The sequence below is a fragment of the Protopterus annectens genome, chromosome 4.part0 (genome assembly GCF_019279795.1).
Source record: "Protopterus annectens isolate FY-2018-M chromosome 4.part0, PAN1.0, whole genome shotgun sequence".
NCBI lineage: Eukaryota > Metazoa > Chordata > Ceratodontiformes > Protopteridae > Protopterus > Protopterus annectens.
Window position 1 is genome coordinate 1,840,506,176 of NC_056733.1, and position 22,524 is coordinate 1,840,528,699.

Genomic DNA, 22,524 nt, shown 5'->3' on the forward strand with positions numbered 1-22,524 from the left:
TTCCAAAAGGTACATTTGGCACAAAAGCAACACTTTGCATCACCAAAAGAACACCATCCCCATGGTGAAGCATGGTGGTGGCAGTATCATGCTTTGGGGTTGCTTTTCTTCAGCTGAAACTGGAGCTTTAGTCGAGGTGGAGGGAGTTATGAACAGTTCCAAATACCAATCACTTTGGCCCAAAACTTTCAGGCATCTGCTAGAAAGCTGAAGATGAAGAAGGATTCACCTTTCAACATGACAATGACCACAAGCATGCATCCAAATCAACAAACAAATGGCTTAACCAGAAGAAAATTGAAGTTTTGGAATGGCCCATACAGAGCCCAGACCTAAATCCAATAGAAAATCTGTGGGGTGACCGGAAGAGGGCTGTGCACAAAAGATGCCCTTGCAATCTGACAGATTTGGAGTGCTTTTGCAAGGAATAGTGGGAAAATATTGTCAAGTCAAGATGTGCCATGTTGATAGACTCCTACCCAATAAGACTGAATGTTGTAATTAAATCAAAGGTGCTTCAACAAATTATTAGTTTAAGGGTGGGCACACTTATGCAACCAGCGTATTGTACATTTTTTATTTTTTATATTTTTTTCCCCTAACAGATTTGTTTGCATTTCAACTGAATTGTACAGGTTATAGGTCACATAAAAGGTGGGAAAAGTTTTGAAATAATTTATAGTGGTCTCATTTTTTATATCATAAAAACTGGCATTTTAACAGGGATGTGTAAACTTTTTATATCCACTGCATATAAAATTTTAATAAACATATTTTAAAAATGTCAGGAGAAATACTAACCTCAAATACACAGATGATACCATTCAGATGGTTGGACAAGAGGAAAAGCTGAAGAGCATGTTGCTGAAGGTAAAAGTAGAAAACTAACTAAAATACTGTCATCTAGCCTTTTTAACTCTTTGCAAATAGATGCAGAAGAAGTGGAAGCTGTGACATTTTTGTGCTGAAGAGTTTCTGCAGAAGTGATTGCAGTCATGAAGTTAGAAGGTTCTTGCTTTTCAGGAGAAATGCTATCGAAAGAATTTTCAACAACAGAGAAATCACGTTTTCAAGAGGTTCATAGAACCAAAACTATGTTTTTTCCAGTAATAGCATAAGGATTATAATTAAAGCTTTGCACCAGGAAAATCAATGCTTTTTAACTGCGGTGTTAGCAAAAACGTTTGAAAATTCAGTGGAATGCAAGAAAGGAAATCAATTTGTACTTAGCGAAGTATACAAAAATTGTTCATGTTCACTAGATGCCCTGAGTAAAACTAAAACTCAAATGCTTTGGCCTCATAATGCAGAGACAGGATTCACTGAAGTAAACATTGTTGCTAGGAAAGACAATGTAAGAGAAAGGAGCAGCAAATACTAAGGTGGATTGCCTGAAGTATTGCATATGAATTTAAAAGAACTTACACAAATAGTAGTTGACAGAGAAGACTGGCATACTGAAGTCCGTTGGGTCACTGACGTTTGGACTCGACTAAATAACTAATCATCTACAGTCAAGAGTCAAAAACTTCCATCACAAAAATTCCTGCTAATGATTTTCAAAGAAAACATTCTCCTGCCTCTAAAACAAATCATAACTAAAGAAAATAGGATTAACAAATTCAACATTTTTCTGATTATCACACTTTTTATAGATGCTTTAAAGAATCATTTTTGTAAAATGGCTTTTCACTTGTAAAGGAAGCTGCAATGGGCAAATCACAACACCAACAATTAATTCTTTTGTTTATTGCTGTCAAGATAAAACACAAGGAACAACAACAGCAAATATCTATCTGTACATCTATTTATCTATTTGTCATAGTTTAAAGATTAATTTAGGAACTTGACCTTGAATTAACTTCAATTAGAAAATAAGGAACACTGAAGAAATCAGACTACCAACAGTTAATTACTCTGTTTTATTGTTTGTCATGATACAACACCATTAAACTGAAACCCCTAATGCTTTCAGATAACATAGGCCATTCTCAAAATAGACTGTTTTTGGTTGTTTAAATATTTAGCCAAGTGTAATAATCTGACTGTCTGTCTAGTTAGTTACCTATATTTAATGATTCATTTATGAGCTTTGCCTTGATTTCATTTCACTTAGTATGGAAAGCGCACTGGGCAAATCACATAACTAGCAATTAATGATATTATTTTATTGCTTGCCAAGAAATAACACACCGAAGACGGAACATCAAGCACTTTCAGGCAACATAGCTGTTTTTCAATGTATACTTGATTTGATATTTATATCTTATTTAAATAAGTCATTCACATTTCAAAATATCAATTGTGTTCTTCAGTTTCTATCACATGAACTCAAGTGCCCTTATAAATTTAAAGAAACAGTTTTCTGAAAGTATTTTGATCACCTTAGCAATATATATTTAACTTGACATTAAGAAACAAGCCATTCTCTTTCCATTTAACAACATGACAGTCACAAAGGATTTTAATGCACAATTACAGCAAATATTGTGTACTTAATTTAGAAAGGTATTGATTTTATATATATATATATATATATATATATATATATATATATATATATATATCTATGATATGCAGTTTGATAATCATGTTATCTGTCTCAAGAGGCAGAAAAGCTCTATATAATAAAGACAAAAAATGTGCAGGGGATACTTTCTGCTTCTTATTTTAAAATAGTTATAGAAACTGTAAGCAGTATTTAAAGTTTCTCTTTTTAAGCAACTTTAGAAAGTGTGATAATCGGGAAATGTTTAATTAATTAATTCTATGTTTTTTTTCATAATTTCTTTTAGTGGGAGCAGAATGCTTTCTTTGCAAAAATCATTAGTAGCTATGTTTGTGTTTGGTGTCATGACTGAGCATAGCAGCATACTAACCGATGAAGGGGCAAAACTGTAAGGTCACAGATTTATATGTTGGGCATATGGTAAATAAATAATAAATATAAATAAATAAATAACAGCAGACTCATGTAGTACTGTTATTATCTATTCAACAGTAGTTCATTTCTGAAGTGATGGTTATATATTCATTCTTTCCTACTCTGTTCTACAGTATTCTGTTTCATTACTGTGATATTTTGCTCAAGGCTAATATTCACTTTTGCATTCTGTATATTGCTCTTTGTTTTGTTATTTATTCTTGTTATTTTTATAAGGAAAAAAAGATATTATATCAGTGTGTGCTTTGTTCATTTGCAGGAATATACAATTGATGTGTTTTTTCGACAAAGCTGGAAAGATGAACGATTGAAATTCACAGGACCCATGACAGTTCTTCGACTAAACAACTTGATGGCCAGCAAAATCTGGACACCAGACACATTTTTTCATAATGGGAAGAAATCAGTGGCACACAACATGACCATGCCTAATAAATTATTAAGAATTACAGAAGATGGAACTCTACTTTATACAATGAGGTAATAAAAATTTACAAAATGCAGAAATCTGAACAAATATTTCATTAGCTGGAGCAGAATCAAACTGATTGAAGAGACTGCAGGTATTGAAATATAGTCACAATATGAGCATTATAAATCAGGTTAACAGTTTCACCTAGAACTGTTTCAACAGGGTTTAGAATGGAAGTGGATTCAGTAATGTAATAATAGTCTTGCTCTGTTGTGGCAGCTAAGCCATTTTAGCTGTTAGAATTTGCCAGTAGACAGTACTGGATGTGAACACAAACAAGAAATGCACTGCAATTTTAAGTGTTCCATATTGCTATGACAATGCTGTTGATTATAAAAAGGTGGTGTACTAAAGGAAATTAATTTCAACAAGTACTTGAAAGACATGCGTAAATGGGCGTGCCTTCGTTGAAGGTTGAATGTCGAGCTGGCACCTTGGCGTTCGTCAAGATCTACTTCCAATCATTAGCAGACTGGAGTTCAACTGTGGCAACCCCTAACCAGGAAAAGCCGAAAGACAACAACAACTCCCATTGATTTTATAAATATCCCCATCCATCTGATATAAACACAAACAAAAGTAAATATTTTCAGGTGCTGAGTGTTGACTGCATTGGTCAATGATTGCTGCAATTGTAGTGGTTTAAATGGAGGGGGATCCTGGGTAAAATGTATCACACGCTAAAAAATTAGCTGACATTACAAACTTTACATCTACTGCCTGTCACAGACCTCTTTTCTGTTGATCCATCTGCAGTGGGGTACCGCATACTTGAATAAAATTATGTATAAACACGTAGAACACAGGTCCAAACAAGCTGACTTCCCTCCATCCTCCTCTGATGAAGTTTCTTACTGACAAAACGAAAGCGCTTAAATAAAACTTGTGGATTCATTTTTGGCTTCTTTATTAATTTACCAGTTTGAATAAAATTTAATTCAAACCATGGTCACTGGCAGACATATGGGAAAGACAGAGTGTCAACAGAGTGCACAGTAGTTGAAAAAGCTCCTAATGTTCTTTCATAAATAATACATTAGTAGAGCTTGGAATCAAAAGAAAATTGGATTAATGCTCTTCAGTTTCAATGAGTCAGAAAGCAAGTAAAGAGCAAAAGTAATGAATACTCATGAGGAAGTACACTTACTCAGTTTGTAATAATCAGCTGCGAATGTTATTATTGGGCTTATTTCATTGAATAACTTTAAAAAATTGATCCCAATACTGCAAGAAAAGAGACCTTTCTACTAGGCTATCCCTTTTATTAGAGACATGATGAAAAGTGTCCTTACTCCCCATCATACATCAGATAGCAGCTTGTTTAAGCTCTGCAAGGTTCAGAAAGTACAGATGTATAAGTAAATTTTACCATAACAGTAGATGTTCTGATATATGACTGTTGCTAGTAGAGTAGTTAAGGTGGGTTAAATGGGGCAATCAACCCTGGTGCTGTCTTGTCCAGGACACAACTTGACAAAGAGAGAAAAAAGAAAAAATATATTTTTAGTCAAGTGCTTTTCTTTTTTTTTTTTAATTTCCCTTTAAGGGAAATGGCAATGTGCATATTGTAAGCAGATGTCCAAGATGGTCCTATGTGCCTCCTGCACTTGATGACATCACCTTGTATCAGCAGTGCCTTAAAAGGACCTGAGATTGGCTGCCGCAGGGCCAGAAAGACAATGTCTTGCCCTGTATCGCTGGAACCCACAGCGAGCTGAGGGATGTAGTGTTCTCACAATTGAAGTCACTCATAGTGGGTGCATTTGTTGTAAGGGGAGCAAGGTTAGGCAGAAAAAAAAAAGTCTCTGAAGTAAGTAGGCTTACTTACTAGTTCATTTTGCTGCATGAACAGATTACTGAAGGGGTCGATGGGGGATATGTTTTATTTTGGTACTACATCTTACTTTCATGGATTACTGAAGGAGTTGAAATAATCATAATTACTGCAGATTTGCAGAATAACAAATTGTACTACCCAACGTATTATACTGTATGTCTGAGACAGAGATTGGTTTAGGGGTTTAAGTAGTTGAACAGCATCATAAAATACTATAGGTGTATGTAATGCAGTATGCAAATAGTTACTAGGTTTGATATTTAGGATTATTACTGGTCTTTTATAAAATGTGTGTTTTAAATAAAATGAAGCTAATTTTAGCTTAGATACTTCCTTTACTGATGACTAGCATCATAATTGGATATATATCAGTGATGGTTTATTTTTTGCAGTAACACAGTAACAAACAATGTGTGTGTGTGTGTGTGTGTGTGTGTGTGTGTGTGTGTGTGTGTGTGTGTGTGTGTGTGTGTGTGTGTCTAAGTTCATAGTTTAGTACTAGGCTATGTACCCCTATGGACCCTTTTAAGCCTAGCCAATTTTTTCCTCCCAAAGGTAAATATCAAACCATGCACCTTATACATATGAGGGATTCACCTCGGAATCTTGAAATTCTGAAACATCGAATGTCATATGATCGAGACCATATGATCAATGTTTCAGGAATATCACAATTCCAAAACAAATCCCAAAACAAAAAAAAAAAAAACAACTAGTTAAACGATTATGCAGGGGGGGCAAGTCTCCCCTGCACACCCCACACCCCCGGTACATAAATATACCAACTCCTAGATTGCTGTACAGCGAGGAAAAGGAAAATCTCCCATTCCGCGTTGTATGCAGATATCCATTCAGAATTTCAAAATTCTGAAACTTCGATCATATGGTCTCGTCCATATGAAATTCAAGGTTCCAGCATTTCGACATTCTGAAGGGAACCCGCATATGAGATATACCCATTATGACTCATACTGTCAAAAGCAATTTAATCCAATGGACTATTTTTTCCGTTTTTTCCCTCAATAATTTTTGATTTCTTCTGTTGCTTATTTGCTTACACTTTGCATTTATCTTTATTTATTTGTTATGTTTGGGAGTCATTTTATAAGTGAAATAAGACACTCAGAGGTGCAACCTATATTGTCTAGTGCAGTACAACCCTGTTGTTAGATAGTAACCATGCACACTGTAAGTGTCTGGTAGCTTATTATACCACTGGGGCATGCTGTTACAGACAATAAACCACACACTGCTGTGTAGATGATCCAGTCCTCACCGAACTAGCACTAAATATTAAAACATTGTGTTACTAGGAATTGTCAATATGATGCAAACTTCAGGTACAAATGGTGTCACAAAACACACTAATTTGCTTGGGCGGTAAGTATTTATAGGCATACTTTGAAGGGTCAGGATGTATATTTTTAGCTGCTTCTTCACTGGGTCATGATTTTTTGTCTATGCCACAATCGCAGTTCATGTTTCTCTGTGTTGTACTTCATATTTATCAAGCTAATAATAGTGTAATTTGGTATGCTGCTGCTGTCATTTGGACTCTACCTGCAAAGAGATGTAGACTGTGTGGAATTCTGCTTTATTTTTGATACCTGTGTGATTTCTTTAAATTACTAAACCTGTGTTGTGTTTGGTTATCTATTACATGACAGTTAAAATAATAACAACTATGAAAAATGCTTTAAACTTTCAATAAAACTTCCTGCTTGGACATGCTATTGAGCTTCCTGGTCTATGTTTTTGTGAAAAGTTGTTAAGGCATTTTTTCCAACACCTGTTGAAAAAACATTTAATCTGTAGGTGGGGGTCACACAATGTGGGCCTTACCTTGGGATCCAAATGGCCTAGCTATTCCCCTGATTGTTGCAGTAACCTAAACTATTTGCATTATAACCTGCCACTGTTATGATCATCCAGACAGCATTTCAAAACATTAGGGTGCCTCACTGCTTTCCATGTGCTCTAAATGTTAGGAGCTTGTGCAAGGCTCTATATAACAGGCAGAACACAAAAGTTTCAGATTTTTTTCCTCAAGAATAGAGGCAAAAGCCCTGAAAAGAAAAAGGCTAGGAAAAGTAGAGGAGCAACTAACTATATGCCAAGGATGTGTGTGTGTGTGTGTGTGTGTGTGTGTGTGTGTGTGTGTGTGTGTGTGTGTGTGTGTGTGTGTATGTGTGTGTGTGTGTGCATGCGTGCATATGTGTTTGTGTGTGTGTATGTGTGTGTGTTCATGCGTGCATATGTGTTTGTGTGTGTGTGTGTATGTGTGATTGGGTGTGTGTGTGTGTGTGCATCTGTATGTGTGTTTGCAAGTGCATCTGTGTGCACATGGACTGCAGCCACCATGTCAGGGAATCAGGTTTACTGCTGAAATAACGGTGGTGTTGCAGGTGTTGCATGCAAAATATTTTTCTATAGTTAAGAAACTATAAAGTTAGGGCCCTAGCTATTAAGACAGATGTGCTAATTTCTTATGCTGGGCAATCTGATGCTGCCATGCAATACTGGCATTGTGTTTGTGCCAGACCATTGCTGCACTTTGTACACATCATATGTTGCTGGGTGTCTGCAAAGCACATTTTGTGTATGTTATAGAGGTTTACAGAGTCCAGCTTACAAAGTCAGTACATCATGAAATTTTATAAGGGAATACTACAATTTAGCAAGCAATGCTTTGCTGAGACTCAGAGTGCTAAGTATGTCTATATACAAGTCCTGCACATTTGACAACATTGTTCCTTTGTGGATCATGCTGTTTAATACTGTGTCCAAGATAGAGTGACTTAGACCACATGGAAAAAAATGCATTTTTACTTCTTAAGTATTGTCGCCTCACAGTAAGATGTTGCCCTGTTCGATTCTCAGCTAAAGCGTCTTCTTTGTGGAGACATGCGTGAATGGGCAAACCTTCATTGAAGGTTGTACGTCAGGGCTGGCAACTCGGTACGTAAAAATCTGCTGCCAATCATTAGCGGACCGGAGTTCCGCTGTGGTGACCCCCAACCTGGACAAGCCAAAAGATACAACAACATTTTCCCATTACTCTAAGATTAAAACTCTGAAAGTAACATATTTATAGACTGATGGGAGAGTCTCCACATTGTGGATGCCGGGGCATTTATTGATTTTACAATACTGTACAGGTTTGCAACATGTTTGCCTTGTATCATTGTAAGTTCTAGATATTTTACTTGCAGTATTTTGTCTCAATTTAGTGAGAGTTAAAGTTTAATTGTATATTCAGTTGATCACATGGCTGACATTATCTATTTAAACTTTTCCTTACAGTTCTGACTGTAGCTTGCTACAGTATTCATGGTGTGCTTTGTACTACCATTCTTTTAATGATATATGTCCATATCTGTATAGCTACAGCTAATCTTTCTCTCTCTCTTTGTATGGATATAAAACAGTTGGTCGATAGCTGTGCAAGATAGCTACTGTACTGTGGTGGGGAATATTCCCTTTCTCCCGGATTGTGCAATGTTAGAGTTATAATATATAAATAAATAAATAACAGGTGGTATGGAGGTACCTTAAAAAGATTGTTGAAAAAAAAAAAAAAAAATATATATATATATATATATATATATATATATATATATATATATAGATAAATAACATTTTTGTGTGTGGGTGTATACACATGCACACTCACACATATATGACACACATATATATTATATATGGATTGATACATCTGTGAACACACACACACACACACAAACACATAACTGATTTCACTTGTACTGACACCATTGTTTAGATAATTTTAATATTTTCTAAATTATTCTATGCCAGTATTAGAATTTTTGTGTAATGTTTTATAGTCCTCCACAACATACTCAGTGTGTATTAGTCACAGCTGACTACCAGGACTCAGATTCACTATATGGGTCCTGATATTTGTCATGGTGTATAGGTCAGTTATACATGCATGCATGAGCTAGAGTGTCTAATTCTCTGCACCTAGATGCATTTATATTGTACAGGCTAGCATCTATTCAGTTGTATATACAGAGGTTTCCCTGTATATATGTAGCTGTATCTTCTTAGTTTCTATCCGGGTAAGTATAGACAAACTGGTCAGATGTTTTAACACTGCACCAGTGAGAATGCTACTCCTTTTTTTGTAATGCAAACATGATATAGTATGTTCAGGCACATAGTTAAGGTGCAGTGAATGTAGCTGCCCTAGGTACAAGATGTTAGGGCACACGATTGGCAGATGCTGATTGGACAGTAGCACCATCTCAGCATTGAGAAAAGTGCTGCTATTGCATTTGCCTTCAGAAATAAAGCCCTCAGCATTCACCATGCAATACATTTGTAGCAAGCAGTTTGTTTAAATAAACTTTTTTTCTTTTGCTCCTCACTCAAATTAGAGTTGAAGTGTACTAGGCTGGGGGACTGCAATGGATACTACTAGGTCAGCTAGCGAATGCTCTGAATATGTCATGCAAATAATGTTGTTGTATCTTTCAGCTTTTCCCAGTTAGGGGTCGCCACAGTGGAACTCCGGTCCACTTATGATTGGCAGTAGATTTTTACATACCGAGTTGCCAGCTCTGACGCACAACCTTCAACGACGGTATGCCCATTCATGCATGTCTCCACACAGAAGACACTTTAGCTGAGTATCGAACAGGACAACGTCTTACTGTGAGGTGACAATGCTACCGCAGCACCACCAAATAATACACTACTGAAACAACTTAAACAACCTACACAAGATCAGGAACTAGCAGTGAATTTCTTTAACAAAAGTTATTAACTGGATCTTTGTGTTTTAGCAGGTAGTACCTCCATCTTACCACTCTTACAGAAATTGTATATATCAAGGTTTGCTGATGCAGGCAGCAGGACAAATCTGTATGCTTACCCTGCATGGAGAGCAACCATTAGGTCCTCAGACAAGAAATGCTTTGTTTCCTTACTGTAGTACTTTTTGGTGAAATAATTGTCATATAAGCAAGACTTGTTAGAAATATTGCTTTACACTGTCATTCTCTACAAAGCCATGGTGGAACAGTGGTAGCGTTGTTACCTCACAGCAAGAGGTTTTCCCGTTCGATTCTCGGCTGGACTTGGGAGTGCCTTCTGTGTGGAGTCTGCATGTCCTCCCCACGGTTGGGTAGCATTCGAAAGACATGCGTGCGTAAATGGTCGTGCCTTCGTTGAAGGTTGGGCGTCTAGCTGGCACCTCGGTGTTTCGTAAAAAACTCTACTGCCAATTATTAGCGGACTGGAGTTCTGCTGTGGTGACCCCTTATTGGGAAAAGCTGAAAGACAAACAAACTGTCATTCTCTACAAAAGTGACTGACAGAAACAGCTTTGTGTGCCTGACCATAAATCTTTTCTAGCCTGACACAGACAATGCTGATTGTTTCTTCCTTTGTGAGATCCAATATAATTTGCTAATATCAGAAATATGTAACTTCCATAGATTATCCACAGATCTGACCCCCCCCCCCCATGCCTCAGTAAGTTACCAAAAGTGCAATTCTGGGGTGAGAAGGTAACCCACTAAATAGAGTATAATATATCACTTTACTTAATTATTTTGGCAGTCATTGTATAAATGTACAACCCCAACATTTATGGTAGCCATCCAAATCTGCAGCAACCCATATCTCTCAACTACATTATGCAGATTACTCAGATATTATTTTTTAAGGTGTATACAATAGACATTTTGTAACAATTTTAATTGATGCCACCAAAACATGGAACAATATTTCAAGAATGTTAAAGCATTCTATATAGTGATTGAATATCATGGATGTCTAATGGTCCCCTATAGGTAATTACAGATACATGAATACCTGGATTAAATATCTTAATATCAACATTGAACAAACAGGCATTGAAAAGGGAAGCTTTGGGGATTTGTCTCTTGTCTGTGTTATCCATACCACTATTTATGTCACACAGAAGGGAAGAAATGTTTATGGTCCACAGTTCCTTCAGTGTTGAACAGAAAATCAAATACCTTATTTGAAAATGCCTCATTAATATATTGCCATGGTCGGGACTGTTTACTTGAAGAGGAAGCAAGGCTAAGCATCTGACCAGTAACCTACACTAACTCTTTGTATCCTGGTCAGCTACTACAACCATGATCCATCCATTTTCTACCAAGGTAGACCCTGTGATAGTTCACCTGATCCTGCATGCGCGCGCGCGCACACACACACACACACACACACACACACACACACACACACACACACACACACACACACACACACACACACACACACACACACACACACACACATACACACACACATTGTATAGAATGCCTTCTGGAGAGGTGTTGAGCGGCACTTTTGTCTACTGAAAGCCAACCTGATGTGTGGAGCTGTGTAAGATTTTTGCCATTATAGATGCCCAGCACACATAAGCTCACTACTGACTGATAAACATCCGGTCAGTGCTTAGGGGGCTACGATGCATTCGTTTGACAAGAATGGTAAGAAGTTTTAAGTTTGCTAATTAAATGTATATATGGTTAGGTATCTTATGGTTCCCTATGGTCAGTTGCCTAATATTGTTCCTGTATCCCTGTTTGTAATATTGGTGGATTGTGTTTGTAGTTGACAAAGATTACTGCACTATGAGTACTGCCATATAGCTCACTGGATCTGCTAGGTCTTCACTTTAATCTCTTTCTCGTGTAAACATAATACTGTCTGGTACCACTTTTCTCTTATTACCCTATACATATTGTGTAGGCACGGCCACACTACTTATTTTCATTAGTCATTGGAAATTGTGTGGGACAGAGATGACCTGAGGACACAAAAATCTTTAGTTTAAATATCATGCATACTACATTATTTTATACTGATGATGTGTTGTCTTCCAGATGTGTTCTTCTGTAAAGGCCTGTAACAAAACCTGTTTGAACTTTCTTGTAAATATTTTCACATTTGGGTGGATTATTATCCCTAAGTATTTTGCGAGTAAAGTGGGAATGTGAACATTTTAATAGGCAGGCATGGGCCTTTCGGGAGAAAAGCTCTGGTCGTGAAGTTTACTGGCCTTAAATCTGCTACAAAGTTACTGTTCTTCAGCCAAGCAAACTGGTAAAAGGTTCGTTACAATGGAAAGGTGGAGGGCATGGGCCAGGTTATTCATGATGTCAGACAATTGTCTGCAAAGAACAGTACTCTAGTTTCTATTCCTGTGTCACTCAGTGATATGCATGAGCACAGGTATGGTGCTATGGGTTCTATAGATAAAACAGACAGGGTAGGGAGGGGGAGTTTCATTTGCATTTAATAAATGTACAACATGCATTTTGTTGAAAGTATTATTTACAGTCTCTATGCAGGTGATATTAAAAATCCAGTACAAGAAGATGACCGATGCATTTTAGAAAAAGTACAAATGGGATGAAAAATATGATAAAAATAATTGTTACGAAAAACTTATGAACTTCAGTAAAAAAACAAAACTTCTTTTACTAAAGCATAAACAACCAGTTTACTGGGTTCACACTTTTGACAGATTTACATGTTATTTTCATCAGGAGTTTTACTTTTGATATACATATAAATTATGTCTTTCAATGTGGCATAAAAATCCTTGGCTGTATGAAAATGTGTTGCATCTAAACAAGAAAAATATACAATTTTTCTGTCCTCATTATATTAACTTAGAATGCATTTGTGTCAGATCTGGTTGCATAATTGCATTTAACAAACAAAAAAAAATGGAAAATTTGTATAATCCTAGATAACAAAGAACATTCATGGTGAGACAAAGCATATTTTATTAAGCTACACTTATTTTTAAATTTATTTTCACTGCTGTATAGTAGATTTAGGGGGTGTCTTGAGTCTCTTTTACAAGGCTAGTAAGGTACCAGTCATTTTTACTGCTTAGAACAGAAATTTCCTCTCATCTTATTTAAATTGCTTATGAAACATATCTAGCCACCATAGTTGCCATCTCTTGTGGAATCAAATCAGTGATAGGATCATAAGAAGTTACTAGGCTAATGGCCCTAGGACCCTTACAAGCCTAGCCAAGTTCTTACCCTTATTTCCATGATCAACACCTATTGCCCCTGTCCAAGAGGGACCCAAGTGGAACTCCTGGAGGGAATTTACGGTCACCCATCCAATCGTCTAGATTGCATTTAAAGAGGGCCAATGAGATACTCTGTTTCACATGAAGTGGGAGTCTGTTCCCAAGGTGTGGTAACCTCTAGGATACAAATCTGTCCCTCCAGCAGGTTTTGTTAGTGCCACATACCAGGTTAAGGTCTTTAGAGCAAGTAACCTGTGTAACATTTGACTTACAGATATGTAGAATTTCCAATAATGCAGGGTCAGAGATTGCCTTGTATGCAAGAAGGCAGTGATCACCTCTGAGTAGTCTGTGTGAAACAGAATCAAGTGACAGTGGTATCAGATGATCCCCATAGGACAGATGATGAAGACCTTGAATATTTCTTGTGAGGAACCTTTGTGATTTCTCAAATTGCTGCAGGTGTTTAGAAAGGTACATAACAAAAGGGGCTTTGTACTCAGTTATTGGCCTGATGAGAGAAGAGTACAAGGAGGTTAGAACTTCTTTTTTTCTGGAGGCAATGCCCTTACTTATGAGATGAGCAATGCAGAATGCCCTCCTTACTACTGTGGAGACATGGTGGTCAAAGGTAAAGTTGTTGTCAACCTGTGTGCCCAGGTGTCTCACCACTGAGTTTATACTTAAGGTATTTGTGTTGATGTGCTAGTTAGCAGGAACATCGCTTTTACCAAAAGGAATGATAATACATTTTGTTGCATTGAGTTTATGCCGTGACTTTGGCACCAATCATTTGTTTGTGTATGACCCTCTTGTAGTATGTTGACACCATTTGGAGATTCTATGACCACTCTCAGTTTGCAGTCATAAGCAAACTTTGTCAGCCACAGACCTTTAGTTTTTGATAGTACTTCAGAGATATAAATGTTAAACAGTAGAGGTCCCAGGACTGATCCCTGTGCAACACCACTGGTTACAGGTCTGCTGTTGGATGTGGATTCCCCAATTTTGACTATATGAGCTCTATCAGTGAGCCAGTTAGCAACTTATCTAACAATATAAGGGTTGATGCCTAGTTGGGTGAGTTTGTCAGTGATGCCTGAGTGTGGGATAGTATCAAATGCCTTGGCTAATTCCAGGTGGGCTATATGCACAAATTTTCACTTGTCCAGAACCTTGGTGACTGTCTCAGAGAAGTCCTCCAGGTTTAAAAGGCATGACAAATCCAAAGTGAATATGGTCAAATGTTTGGAGATTACTTGTATTATTGTTGAAAATGTCCATGATAAGTCCCTCCATGCCCTTGCAGAGTAGGCTAGTCAGACTAATATGTCTATACCTCCCAGGGTCAGCGGAGGCACCACCTTTGTGCAAGGGAATAACAGTGGCTGTTTTCCATTCAGCTGGTATGATGCCAGTGCTTTAGATTATGATTGAAAAGAGTACACAGTGGTGTTGCTAATTCATGTTGGTGCCCATGTAAGACACAGCCTGGGATGTTATCAGGTCCCATAGATGTTGTCTTTTTAACCTTTGAGAGGGCATTTATGTCCTGCTCTTTAGAGACAGAAGGAAGGGGACAGGTGTTAAGGATGTCATGTGGTATGTGTGTCGGGGACAATGGAGTGAAGTTTTCACAGATCCTGTCACCAACAGGTTAGCTACATCCACAGGCTCAGTATATGTGGTATCATTAACTACCAGTTCTGCACAAATCTGGGCCTTTCCTTTTAGGCTACGGATGTAACTATAGTATGTCTTGTGGTCGTCTTTGTTGAGGAAGATAATTTGGACTTGTAGTTTGCTTTGAAGGACTTCACAAGTCTTATTTGCTTGTTTAAGCTGAGGAAGGAGTGTTTCTATGTTTCCAGTTTAGGAAGGCTCCCTCTTTTACACCTGTCAGGTAAGGCTGAGTCAATGCAGTTATACAGGTGTGTTTCTAATGTATTAGTGTAGAGCTCAGCATAGTTGCCAGTTCCACCTAAGGGAGAAGGTGTAGTAAAGCTATTTATACCATCCTGTAAGAGATTATAATCTGCTTTGGAGAAGTTTTTTTTAGTTTAGTTGCTGCTGGGGGGTAGGTTAATAGTTACTCTGAATGAGACAGATTTGTTGTTACATTTGATGACATTCGGCAGTATGTTTTTTTTATTTATGAAGTATTTATTTATTTATTTTATTTATTTATTTTACATTTGTTAACTGGGAAATTCCGACTGGACCAGGTCCATTTTCAGCGGAGGCCCGGGGAGAAAAGCTCCAACATCAAGTTATACAAATACAGTACATCCAGCATAATATACCAAACAAGTTACATCATGGATGCTGAGCATAGTAATATAACAAGAATTAATAAAAACACTCCAGGTAAAAGATATAGAACATGGGTAAAAGGACAAAGTCAGTCATACTTTGGTAAGAAAAGAAAATATATCAAGTAAGATTCTACAGTTAAAAGTACCCTTTCAGATGACCAAGCCTACAGGGGATCAGAGCTCCAGCATGTGATCAGAGAGGAATTTGGGGAGTTAATAGTAGTATGGGTAGGGTTATGTGATACAAGGGCATAACCATGTACTAAGAAGGTGCGATTTGAGGGAGTTTTTGAATATGGATGTGGAGGGGGCAGTGGACACAGATAGGGGAAGAGAGTTCCAATTTCAATTGGTTTAGAGTTAACTTAATGGTGTATTTATTTTGTTTTTTTTTTATTTTCTCTTTGTGTATATATTGCTTCTTTGTGAAGTGTAATAATAAGGATTTTGTTATACTATTACGTGTGTATATATATATATATATATATATATATATATATATATATATATATATATATATATTGCATGAAACACCACAATAATAATCCAAAAACAGGAAAATTATAGCAACTTTCTGACATCAGAAATATGATTAGAAGACTTTTGATAAGCAGCCATAAGCACTTTTAAAATTGGATCTCATGCAGGAGATTCACAGCTTATATTGCCAACCAGCAAAGCACAGTGGTACACAATAAAACATCTTTAAAAGCTGTAAGATACTTCACTCTGACACACCTCTAAAGTGTGGCAGAACAAAGTGTCTAACTTTTAATGCAATTTGTTCTTTAGAGGGACACCATTTTGGTCTGCTGTTTGACAGTGCTAAAGCATTTTCCCAGCTTTCAAAGATTTTCACTCCATTTTTAACTTGTAACTGGCAGTATGTGGAGTAGATGAAGTACCATGTACTAGAAAAATTAGGATCGAGTCTCACCAGTCATAACCATGTTTTTGTGTGTTGTCAACATGGATGCCAAAAAATCCACCTTAAATGTTTCTTGGTATCCATTTCAACAGCATATAATAAGTTGATTAAGACTGCAAACCCCATTATAATTTTATTATTTATTTAACATTTGTTAATCAGGAAAGTTTAATTTGGAACAAAGCCAATTTTCAGCAGCGGCCTGGGGAGAAACATTCCAGACACATGTCTTTGTAATGTGGGAGGAAACTGGGGCACCCAGAGGAAACCTACATGAACACAGGGAGGACATACAAACTCCACAGAGAAGGCACTCCAGCTGAGAATTGAACCAGAGAACCTCTTGCTGTGAGGCGACAATGCTACTGCTGCACCACTGCACCATCCATAATCTGCTATGTAATAATTTTGTTAATTGATTTTGCTACTTGAGCTGCTAGCAGATCTGTAGTAGATTTGCTTTATTCCCTTTTTTCCTTTTTCTTTACGGATATCTGGAAGTTTTGCTAGTTCAGAGTTAGCTAATGAGCCTGTATGAGACACTACTATGCATCACTATACAGAATGATTCATTTATTTTTATGTACATGGGGAAGTGTTTTTAGTTTTCTTAATGATTATTAATATATTGTTGATTTTTTTTTTTAATATTTGTTAAGAAAGCACTAGGTAGTAAAAAATGGGTCCTTAGTGGACTTATATGTTCCCCCAATCAACAAATATTAGATAGATAGATAAATAGATATACAGATAGATAAATAGTTGGATTAGATAGATAGATAGATAGATAGATAGATAGATAGATAGATAGATATACAGATAGATAGATAGATAGATATACAGATAGATAAATAGATAGATATACAGATAAATAGATAGATAGATAGATAGATAGATAGATAGATAGATAGATAGATAGATAGATAGATAAAAATAATAACAAAAAGCCTGTTTTTTTTTTTTTTAGCGGTATATGAGTGCTATTATGGTCCATTTGCATCATTATTTAAAATTGCAGAGCAGTGAGTTATAAACACAAGTTGAATAGAAAACTAGTTAGGACTTTGCCTGCTTTCTTTTTTAAAATATATATTTTTATTGTTATTCATTTGCTGTGTAGCACTCAACTTCTGCCACATCCCTGTAAATTTACGATTTGGCTGATGCACCTGTGAACAGGAAGGGAAAGATCATGGGTGTCATTGCCATGGCTAAGCAGTTTTTTTTTCCCTTATGCACATTCAGTCAAGGAATTACTTCTTCAAGGACTTTATTTTAATTCCACTACTCTGTTTGGCTAATTGCAGAAGTGTTAAATCACACCATAAATTGTATCTTTGATACACGCCTTATGGCTTGCTTTGTGGTATGCCAGCTATATAGCTGATACAAAACAATACCTCATCAGCACATTAGTCTTTCATACTTTGTTCATTGATACTTGGCTGACAATAACACATGGAACTATACCATAGATGGGAGACACTATCTCATAAATAGCGTTCTTCTTTAAAGACTGCTTGAATATACAACCTGCTCTTAAATGGCAGCTTTTTAACTCGGCAGTTGGAGGATATTGCAACTTTGAATCTGTTACATGATCGGGGTCAGATATTCATTTCACTCCACTTGTGGCTATTGCATGTTGTGTTGCAGGACCAAGTGTTACAGCTTTCAAAGATGTATCACAATTTTTGCTTTAGATTTTTGTTTATTTATTTATTTGTCCTTGTAGCACATTGGAGTAGCTAACACTACATTTAGTAAAAAGACACTGCTGGGAACACTAATTGTGTTACAAGTTAAGCTGCAAAACACTGCTATACTTTTTTTTCCTCTTCTCTTGCTTTGTAACTGATCCATATCCATATACTAGAGAGAGTTATGATCAAGTCTTTCTGAACATAACCAATATATCTTTTGTATAGGCTGTCAGGCTTCAGTTCTGATTCTCTCTGATGTAAAGGTGAATTTATTGACATCCATTTCACAAACACATAACAAAATGGTTATGATCAGAGACCTGACTGTAGTCCTTTCTGTTAAGCAAATTAAAAAAAAGTAGTAGTAAGCCCAAAACAAGCTGAAAAATATACCTTAACAAGAGTTTTGAAAACAAATAAATATGGTGCTAGACAGTCATTTGTAATAGAATAAATAAAACTTCATTCTGCATTAAATAGTATAAAGTATCCCTTAATGAAATACGGGATTAGTTTTCTTTGGCTTTTGTTACAAAATAATTTTCAGTACTATAGCCCCTAAAGTGCCCTGAAAATTGTCAGTACACACAAAGAATTGTGTCGTAAACACATAGATATATATTGTTTGGAGAATAAAATCATACTTCAGAGATTAGAGGCATATACAACGTGCATTCATGATCCAAATGATGTTATATTGATGATTGATCAATATTAATTAATTCACATCGAGTAACATTTGAAGCTTCCATTTGCAAATCATTGAAACTTATGTTATGTTTACATAGATGCTGCATAGAAAACTGCCACTAGAGTGAAGTAAAAAAATATATATATTCCTTTGTACTAATGACTGTGATAGCATGATGTAAAGTACAACTTGCATGTTAGTTTCTGTTTCTATAACTGGGAGATCATGGATACCTGTCAGCCTGTGGACATGCTTTCCATGGCATCTGTTATATTTAAGAATTCCACATTTTTTTCTTTAAACAGACTTATAGTTTTAACAACAAAAGGCACAAGATCACAGCGGATAATGAATATTCTGATGAAAAAGATAAAATAATGATACTTTACCTGTAAGAAAATGGCCTTGTTCAGCTAATATATGGTTTTTTTTTGTAAAAGCCATTACAACTAATAACATATATAGAATGAACTAAATCATCCATTTTACAGGCAGAGAAAAAAAGAAGACAATGCATACAATTCTCAAAATATTCTGCCCATAATATGTATGCCAGCCAAATTATTATATGGGCAATTATAAGAACAAAAAGATAAATCAGCAGTTATTTGCAGAAAATAGGTAAGAAGGAAACAATAAATTAGCAGTTATTTGCAGAAAATAGATAACAAAGATGTGAACTACCTCCATTGCTTCAGTTTTAAAATACATTTAAAAATATAACAATAAAACAATTATATACTTACTTTAATCCAAAGATATTCTTTAACAGTGTGTGCCCTTTTCAGAACCCAAAGACTCCAATGTCATTTGAGCTAGATATGATCAATTTCTGGGTCTAAATCTGGTTGAGTTAGAAAGCAAATCGAAGATAATGTAAGACGTTTTGGATGATCCGCAAACTAGGTGGCAGTAATATGATGTGTTTCTTTCCCAGAGCTTTCTTGTATTATTGAAATATTTCTTCATAACAAGATTTCACTGTGAGAATACACTTGTCACTACAACTACAACACAGGTAAAACCTAGACACTAATGAAGTGTGATTTCTTTTTCTTCTTTATCTTTCATATGAATAACAGCAAGCTATCAGCTGGCAAAGAAACTGTCATCAATAACTGTAAAAGGCCTATGACCCTTGCAGCTGTTTATCCATTTAACAGGAAAACAGTACTGCTACACTATTCTACACATTTAGATGCCCTAAATTACTGCATAGATCTGAACATATGAAAAGACTGAATGACCTTTTGAAAAAGACACAGTCCAGTTAGGACTTCTGACTGGAAATGGAATTCCTAATTTGCAGGGGCCAATGTGTCTCTCTTCTCACTAGCACACAGGCCTTGGATGTGAATGACACTTTATGCACATTTACAGCTCTGCACAATGTATTAGGTTGAGTAATTTCCTTTTTTATTTTATTTTTTTTTGTCTCATTTTCCAAGTTTATAATTCAGACTGATTTTAGTACAACTGTTTTGCTTAGTTTAGAACTACCAGCTGATTTATTTTGCATGGCCATCTATGGCAGGAAGCTGTTGTATAAGTCTGTGTTAGTTATTGTCACTATTTATCACAAGGATACAGTTGATATTTTACTGGCATAATACAAATTCAGACAGCCATTACCAGGCTGCCTTCTTGTTAGTATAAAACACTGTCTCAATAATTCCCTCTTAAACCTGTACCAAGACAGTCTTGACACTGAGTGTGTGCAATGCCTGGAGAACACCACCTGTGGAATCCCTCCATGAGAATGACCTTACCACTGATCTGGGGAACTATAGTCCAATTAGTCTTGCCAGAATCAGTTGTCAAGTAAATAAACATATAATTATAGTGTTCATAAACAGTGATATTGTTAGTTTACAGGCCCTTGTTCATAACTAATTTGGCTTTATTTTATCCTGTCTACTAAATCTGGTAGATTTTGTTGAGAAAGTCAATTAAGCACCGAATGATGGCAAGTTGGTTCATGCTGCCAGTGTGTATTTAGCAAAGGCCTTTGACACTATCCCACATACATTCATTATTCAAAAACTACTCATTTAAATGTCAACCATGATATGACTTATCTTATAGTAAACTATTTCCCAAAAGGGACCCCCCCACATGAACTCAGGGTTGGTGGAACACACTCCTTGAAAAGACAGGTCACCAGTAGTACCCCACAGGATTCTGTTTTGGAACCACCCCTATTTAGCATATATACCTCTGATGTACAACCTGACATCAGTTGCCTCTGGCTGATTAAATTTGCTATTGACTGAAAATTCAGAGCCATCTTCAGCTTACTAGATGGCATCCCTAATCTCCAAAATAGCCTAATTGACATAAACTACCACTCTTAGCACCACTATCCTAAGAAGAGTGCAAATGAATACAGCATTTTTCTCTTTCGGAAGCAGGAATACACTTGCCCCCCCCAAAAAAAAAATAATAAATAAAATTGATACTGCTGTGAGAGATCCAGATGCATTTGTGCACACTGAACTCTATTTTGGCCACCACTTGTTAACTTTTGTTAAGAAATCCTTTTGTCTATTGCAATTAATAACTAAAGGCATAATCTCCAAGTCTAAGAAAGTTATTATCCCCACTACGTTTCCGTTTTTGGACCTTTTGGCATGTATCTATACAGGGATCATATTGCCTGACTAGAAAAATAGCAATGCTTTCTCACAAATAAATGCATTTATGAGCCTATCACTCTATTTATCTCTTAAATATTTCTATGTGGTGACTTCTGTTTAGATTACAAGGCTGCAAATGACCTTGTACATGCTCCTAAACAGGTACCACCACCATAAGTATTGTGTGGATTTAAAGCTGCATCGTAATATTAACAAAACCTGTTGGTGAGACAGAGATCTCTCACAAAGGATGATCCTACCTGTGGAGTAATCTCCTGACTTTCTTTTATTCCAACCCAGAAGAGTGGTCAACGAACCATAAACTCACCCCTTTTCTAGATCTTCAGCCACTTATGGTAGAGGTAGCAAGTAGCATTGAAATGCAGTGGCTAGTTCCTAGTGGTCTAATTAATTGATTGCCTAGTATACATCTATGAACCACTGATAAACTGACAGTAATTTTTGTTCACCTTCAGTCATATAAGCATGTGTAACCCTGAATAGCATGTTTTGCTAAAACAGCACAATTTTACAGTGTCTTACTTTGTTTTGTTTCTTTAGGGTAATTCTTGGGTAGCATAGTAGAGTATTAGATGAACTACAAAACCATAATGTGGTATCTGCATAGGTCAAAAGCAGGCAACCATTATACTAATGCAGTGATGCAGTATATTCAATGTGCAAGGGTCATTTTGCACTTTAGCTTTTGTTAATGTCTACTTTTTCCAGTAGTGTAGCTAGGATTGAGTGAGAGGGGCAGCTGCCTCACAATTGCCCATCAATCATCCTGATCATTCTTTAGTGCAATATTGGCTTTCAAAAGTTGGCATTGCATTTGCAGTCAGACCTGAGTGGTGTAGTTCTCTATGTGTGGCCTAAACTGTAGCAAATGTTTGCCACACTGTAGCATGTAATTTACTACAGTTGAAAAATAAAAGAAAA

The 22,524-nt window shown here is 36.4% G+C and overlaps 1 protein-coding gene across 1 annotated transcript in view; it reads left to right on the plus strand.

Annotated features, from left to right (window-relative positions):
* Positions 1-22,524, plus strand: part of LOC122800042 (gamma-aminobutyric acid receptor subunit alpha-1) — a 742,598-nt gene that overhangs the window by 404,495 nt on the left and 315,579 nt on the right. Inside the window, exon 5 of the mRNA XM_044069521.1 lies at positions 3,204-3,424. Within this exon, the coding sequence (XP_043925456.1) occupies positions 3,204-3,424 (221 nt within the window). The remainder of the gene's footprint in view (positions 1-3,203; positions 3,425-22,524) is intronic.